The 6,877-nt window shown below is 50.8% G+C and overlaps 1 protein-coding gene across 1 annotated transcript; it reads left to right on the forward strand.

Annotated features, from left to right (window-relative positions):
- Window positions 1-316: 316 nt before the first annotated feature.
- Window positions 317-1,870, forward strand: LOC131508562 (proline-rich protein 36-like). Its single transcript, XM_058723557.1, has one exon. It carries the CDS (start codon window positions 1,091-1,093, stop codon window positions 1,868-1,870), a length of 780 nt encoding a protein of 259 aa, XP_058579540.1. The 5' UTR covers window positions 317-1,090.
- Window positions 1,871-6,877: the final 5,007 nt, after the last annotated feature.

The raw sequence follows: 6,877 nt of genomic DNA on the forward strand, positions 1-6,877 counted from the left end.
TCTCATGGTTCTGGAGTCTGAGCCCCACATAGGACTCTGGGATGACGGGACAAAGCCTGCTTGGGATTTCCTCTCCTTCCTCTCTCTCTGCACCTCCCCTGATCTCTCTCTCTCAAAAATAAATAAATAAACAAAAAATTAAACGTTAAATCACATTTGTTGCTAATTTATATTCTTAGAGAAATCCTACTTTTATATGCCTGTGTTTATAGAGTGCTATAATTACCTGTGCTAATGAGAGACTAAGAGAAAAATACCAGGTGTACTCACAACTGCAAAGAAAAGACCTCCCCCCCAACCCCCCCTCCCAGCCGTTCCCAGAACCAGCCAGGGCATGCCCGGTTGTGGTCTGACCTAAAGGCGAGAACCAATCAAGTTCTGCTGAGTGGTTTGAAAAAAAGGCGGGAACCAATCAAGTTCTGCTGAGTGTTCAAATTTAAATGTCAACCAATAACAGCTCTGTAACTGCAAAAAAAATCCCTAACTTGTTTGTGCCTGTCTATAAAAGAAGCTGTAAGATCCTCGATCTGGGCCTCTTAGCATCACCGGCAAGAGTGCACAGAGGACCGGGTTCGAACCTGCAATAAACGACCCTTGCCGCTTGGCTTTGACTCTGGACTCTGGTGGTTTGTTTTCAGGGGGTCTCTCGAGTCGGGGCATATCATTTGGGGGCTCGTCCGGGATCCCCCCAAACCCACCAGACCCCAAGTCAACGGGTGGTCCCTGAGACCTATCGGTAAGTGAGCCGGCTCTGTCCGTTTCTGTTTGTTCGTTTCTGGCTCTCCCGCGCGGGATCTGTATCGGTGACTGACACAGCCCTGGCGGACGCGCTATAGGGCAGTCGGTCGGGTCCAGTAGGAGACGTCCACTGGCACCTGTCTGGGGCTCCTTTTTGGACTCATTGGAATTTTTCTGTTCGGGTGGCGGACACCCGAAACGCGCTAGCGATCTAAGTGTTGTGTTCTCTATTCTATAACCTTTAAGTGTTAAACTCCTTCTCTTTCACAGGTGACCTGGCCTGGCCCAGCCAGAAATCCTCATAACTTTACTGTTTCTCCTTTTAATCCTTTCCTCCACCTCCAGGATACAGATGGGCCAATCTCAAAGCACTCCTCTTTCTCTCCTCGTTGCTAACTTCAGGGATGTTAGAACCAGAGGACAGAATTTGAGTTTAGACATCCGGCGGGGAAAATTAATAACCCTCTGCCGCTCCGAATGGCCAACCTTCGGCGTTGGATGGCCAACCGAAGGAACTTTCTGCCTCCCTATAATTGCTAAGGTGAAATCAAAGATTTTTCTACCGGGTCGCGAGGGACACCCGGATCAGATTCCCTACATTCTTGTATGGCGGAGTTTAGTGGAAAATCCACCCCCTTGGTTGGCCCCCTTCCTATCCTCGGGAATGTGTAAGGTCCTTGCCATGCGGCCTGCAGATTCCCCAAAATCAAGGACGCCAGCCGTGCCCTTGTATCCCATATTGCCCGATAGTCAGGACCTACTATCCCTAGACCCTCCACCCTATCATCCCCCTCCCCTCGTACCCCAGGCCCTGCCCCCAGCAGCCGCCCCACCAGTCGCCCCGCTAGTTGCCCCCCTAGGGGAACCGGGAGGATGGGAAGTGGCAGCTACCCCGGAACCAGGAGGACGGGAGGCAGCAGCCACGCCGGGCCCCATTGACAACAACCGCGAGGGGCCAGCTGGCCGAACACGCGGGCGCACCCAGCGTGAGCCAAACCCTCGCCTCCCAGACTCCACTATGGCCCTACCCCTGCGGGAAATAGGACCCCCCGATGAAACAGGCAACCCCCAACTCCAGTATTGGCCCTTTTCCACCAGTGACCTTTACAACTGGAAAACACAGAACGCTTGATTCTCTGATAACCCTAAAGACCTAATAGCTCTTTTAGACAGTGTCATGTTCACCCACCAGCCCACCTGGAATGACTGTCAGCAGCTCCTCCGCATCATGTTCACTACAGAGGAGCGAGAGAGGATCCAATTAGAAGCAAGAAAGCTGGTTCCCGGAGACGACGGTCGGCCGACATCTAACCCTGACCTCATTAATGCGGCTTTCCCCCTAACCAGACCTCCACAGGACGAATGGGACTACAACATGGCAGAAGGTAGGGGAAGGCTACTCATTTATCGCCAGACTCTGATGGCAGGTCTCCGGGCTGCAGCTCGCAAGCCCACCAATTTGGCTAAGGTATATTCGGTCGTACAGGGAAAGGCAGAGAATCCAGCTGCTTACTTAGAGAGATTAATGGAAGCCTTTAGGTAGTTTACCCCCATGGATCCAGAAGTCCCTGAGAACCAGGCTGCTGTCGTTATGTCCTTTGTAAATCAAGCAGCTCCTGACATTAAGAAAAAACTCCAAAGGCTAGAGGATTTAGAAGGTAAACAGATCCAGGATCTGCTCCGTATAGCACAACGGGTCTACAACAACAGGGACGCCCCAGAAGAGAGACAGATCAAGGCCACAGAGAAAATGACTAAAGTCCTGGCTGCTATAGTCCAGAAAGAACAGCCACCCCCAGAAGGCACTCAAACAACACGCCCTCCCAGGCGGCACTTAGATAAAGATCATTGTGCCTATTGTAAAGAAAAAGGCCATTGGATACGAGAATGCCCCAATAAGAAACAACCCTGCCCCAGCCAAGGACACTGGCAGCCTAAAATAGCCCCCATACTGTTTACCCAAGATACAGAATAGGGAGGACGGGGTTCGGATCCCCTCCCCGAACCTAGGGTAATGTTGCAAGTGGAGGGGACCCCGGTCCAGTTCCTAGTTGATACCGGGGCACAGCACTCAGTTCTGGTCAAGCCCTATGGAAAAGTATCTGAAAAATCATCCTGGGTACAAGGGGCCACCGGAATAAAGAAGTACCCCTGGGCAACGCAGAGGACTGTGGACTTAGGAACTGGGAAGGTAACCCACTCCTTCCTGGTCATTCCCGACAGCCCCTGCCCCCTGTTGGGGAGGGATTTGGTTACCAAAATAGGGGCCCAAATTCATTTCCAACCGGGGGGACCCACAGTGACTGACTTCCACAACCAACCCATATCTGTACTCACTGTGAAACTAGAAGATGAATATAGGCTCCATCAGGAACCCACTCCCCTGGATCAGGGCATCGAGCCCTGGCTTCAATGCTTCCCAGACGCGTGGGCAGAAACGGGTGGTATGGGGCTAGCAAAACATCGCCCAGCCCTATTTATAGAGGTCAAGCCCGGGACGGACCCCGTCTGCGTGCGCCAATACCCTATGCCAGCGGAAGCCAAAAATGGCATCACACCGCATATCCACCACCTCCTTGACTTCGGGGTCCTACGCACCTGCCACTCAGCATGGAATACCCCCCTGCTGCCTGTGCACAAACCCAACAGCGGGGAATACAGACCAGTGCAGGACCTGAGAGAAGTCAATAAGCGGGTGATGGACATACATCCAACCGTTCCTAACCCCTATACTCTCCTGAGCACCCTCAGCCCAGAAAAACAATGGTATACTGTTCTGGATCTAAAAGATGCTTTTTTCAGCCTACCACTAGCACCTAAAAGTCAAGAGCTATTTGCATTCGAGTGGACAGATCCAGACAGGGGCATAAATGGCCAGCTCACTTGGACCAGACTGCCACAAGGATTCAAGAACTCTCCGACCCTATTCGACGAGGCTCTACATGAAGATTTAAGTGAGTACAGACAACAACACCCTAATATAACTCTCCTACAGTATGTTGATGATCTCTTAATAGCTGCCGAGACACCCGAAGCCTGCATCCAGGGAACCGAAGGTCTCCTGCGAACTCTGGGAACCTTAGGCTACCGCGCCTCAGCAAAGAAGGCTCAGATCTGCAAGTCAGAGGTAACTTACCTGGGTTACTTACTGACAGGGGGGCAATTCTGGCTAATGGATGCCTGGAAGGAGACTGTCCTTCGTATTCCCAGACCGCAGACACCACGACAGGTGAGGGAATTCCTAGGGTCGGCTGGGTTCTGCAGACTATGGATACCAGGGTTTGCTGAATTAGCAAAACCTTTATACCAGGCACCAAAGATCAACAGCCCTTTAGTTGGACAGAAGAAGCCGAACAGGCCTTCTAGCAAATTAAAACTTCTCTGCTATCAGAACCTGCCCTGGGACTCCCCGATGTCTCCAAACCCTTCCACCTATATGCAGATGAAAACTGAGGCATAGCTAAGGCGGTGCTAATCCAGCATTTAGGCCCTTGGCGCAGGCCAGTAGCCTATCTGTCTAAAAAGCTAGATCCAGTGGCCGCCGGATGGCCACCCTGTCTCCGGATGATTGCAGCCACTGCCCTAATGGTAAAGGACGCTAATAAGCTGACCATGGGCCAAGAGCTACAAGTCACCACCCCGTATACCATCGAGGGCATCCTCAAGCAGCCGCCTGACAGATGGCTGAGCAATGCCCGACTTACTCATTACCAGGGACTGCTGTTGAACCCCCTCAGGGTCATCTTCACCCCCCCCCCAACGGCCCTGAACCCAGCATCACTGCTGCCAGACCCAGACATGGGAACCCCACTTCATGAGTGCGCCGACATACTGGCTCAAGTTTATGGGGTCTGGGAGGACTTGCAGGACCAACCATTATCAGATGCGGACGCCATCTGGTTCACCAACGGAAGCAGCTTTGTTCACCAAGGACAAAGGTATGCGGGGGCGGCCGTAACTTCAGAAACCGAGGTGATTTGGGCAGAAGCCCTACCCCCCGGAACCTCAGCCCAGAAGGCTGAACTAATAGCCTTAACCCAGGCCCTAAAATTAGGGAGAGACCGCAAGCTAACCGTGTACACTGATAGCCGATGTGCCTTTTCCACCACTCATGTACATGGGGCGATATACAGAGAACGGGGGCTCCTCACAGCTGAAGGGAAAGACATCAAAAATAAAGAAGAGATTCTAGCCCTGCTAGCAGCCTTATGGGAACCCAAAAAACTAGCGATTGTGCATTGCCCAGGACACCAGAAGACAACCGACCCAGTTTCCCGGGGCAACAATTTGGCTGATCAGACTGCAAAAAACATAGCTCGGCCCCCAGCGCAATTACCGACCCTATAGCTGCCAGACCCCGGACCCAGGGAATTGCCCCCAGCCCTGAGTATTCAGAAAGCGACATTCAATGGATGAGTAAACTTCCTATGACCCGAATCAAAGATGGCTGGTGGAGAGACTCCAAAAGCAGCATTATACTCCCAGATAAACTAGGATGGCAAGTTCTAGAGCGGATCCATCGCAGCACCCACTTAGGTTCCCGGTGAATGTTGGACTTACTGAGACAGACTGGACTAAAAATCAGAAATGTCTCTGATAAGGTCGATCAAGTAGTCACTAAATGTACAGTGTACCAACTCAACAATATGAGTAGCAATCCTCAGACAACAGGGGTAAGACAAAGAGGGAGCAGACCGGGGACCTATTGGGAAACAGATTTCACTGAGGTAAAACCAGGTAAATATGGATATAAGTATTTGCTAGTTTTTGTAGATACCTTTTCAGGATGGACTGAAGCCTTTCCAACCAAGAATGAAACGGCGCAGATTGTAGCCAAAAAGATCCTAGAAGAAATCCTGCCCAGGTATGGTTTTCCAGTAATGATAGGGTCAGACAATGGACCTGCATTCGTCTCTAAGGTAAGTCAGGGACTGGCTTCCATACTTGGGGCTGATTGGAAATTACATTGTGCATACCGACCCCAAAGCTCAGGACAGGTAGAGAGAATGAACAGAACATTAAAGGAGACCCTAACCGGGGCGCCTGGGTGGCGCAGTCGGTTAAGCGTCCGACTTCAGCCAGGTCACGATCTCGCGGTCCGTGAGTTCAAGCCCCGCGTCAGGCTCTGGGCTGATGGCTCGGAGCCTGGAGCCTGTTTCCGATTCTGTGTCTCCTTCTCTCTCTGCCCCTCCCCCGTTCATGCTCTGTCTCTCTCTGTCCCAAAAAAATAAATAAAAAACGTTGAAAAAAAAATTAAAAAAAAAAAAAAGGAGACCCTAACCAAATTGACCATGGAGACTGGTGCTAATTGGGTGGTCCTTCTCCCCTACGCTCTGTTCAGGGTGCGTAATTCCCCATACAAACTGGCACTCACACCCTATGAAATAATACATGGTAGACCACCCCCCATCATCCCTAACCTAAAAGATAACCTTGTCAAAGCTGAGAACGATAATAGTCTTGAATTCTTGTTCTTCTACAAGCCTTGCAGAGGGTCCATGAAGATGTATGGCCCAAATTAAAGGAACTCTATGAGACTGGACCCCCGCCTATTCCACATCAATTCCGGCCAAGGGATTGGGTCCTCGTCAAACGTCATCGGCAGGGAACTCTAGAGCCCAGGTGGAAAGGACCCTTCCAGGTCATCCTGACAATCCCTACTGCCATCAAAGTAGACGGAATCGCCACCTGGATCCATTTCGCCCATGCCAAATCAGTGGACCTGTTCTCAGTCCTCATCAGACCTTCAAAGACAACCTGGACTGTTGATCGGACTAAGGACAATCCTTTAAAATTGACCCTATGCCGCCAACGGACTGAGCCGTAACTATGGTACTTGCCCTCCTCTTGATTGTTCTGCAAATTCTGTCTGTAAATCCAAACCCCCACAACCCCTATAATTTGACATGGGAAATTACTAATTTAGAGACTCATGAAGTCTACAACAAAACCCTAGGAACTGCCCCATTAAATACCTGGTGGCCAGATTTATATTTTAATTTAGAAAAAATTAGCCCATTAGAAGAAATGGAAGGAGGTAAATGGAGGCAACTGCAAAGGAGGGTATCAATAAGTAGAAATGGATTTAATGCATGTCCGGGATTTAGGACGGGGGCGATGAGGCACACATGTGGAGGGT

The sequence above is a fragment of the Neofelis nebulosa genome, chromosome 4 (genome assembly GCF_028018385.1).
Source record: "Neofelis nebulosa isolate mNeoNeb1 chromosome 4, mNeoNeb1.pri, whole genome shotgun sequence".
NCBI lineage: Eukaryota > Metazoa > Chordata > Mammalia > Carnivora > Felidae > Neofelis > Neofelis nebulosa.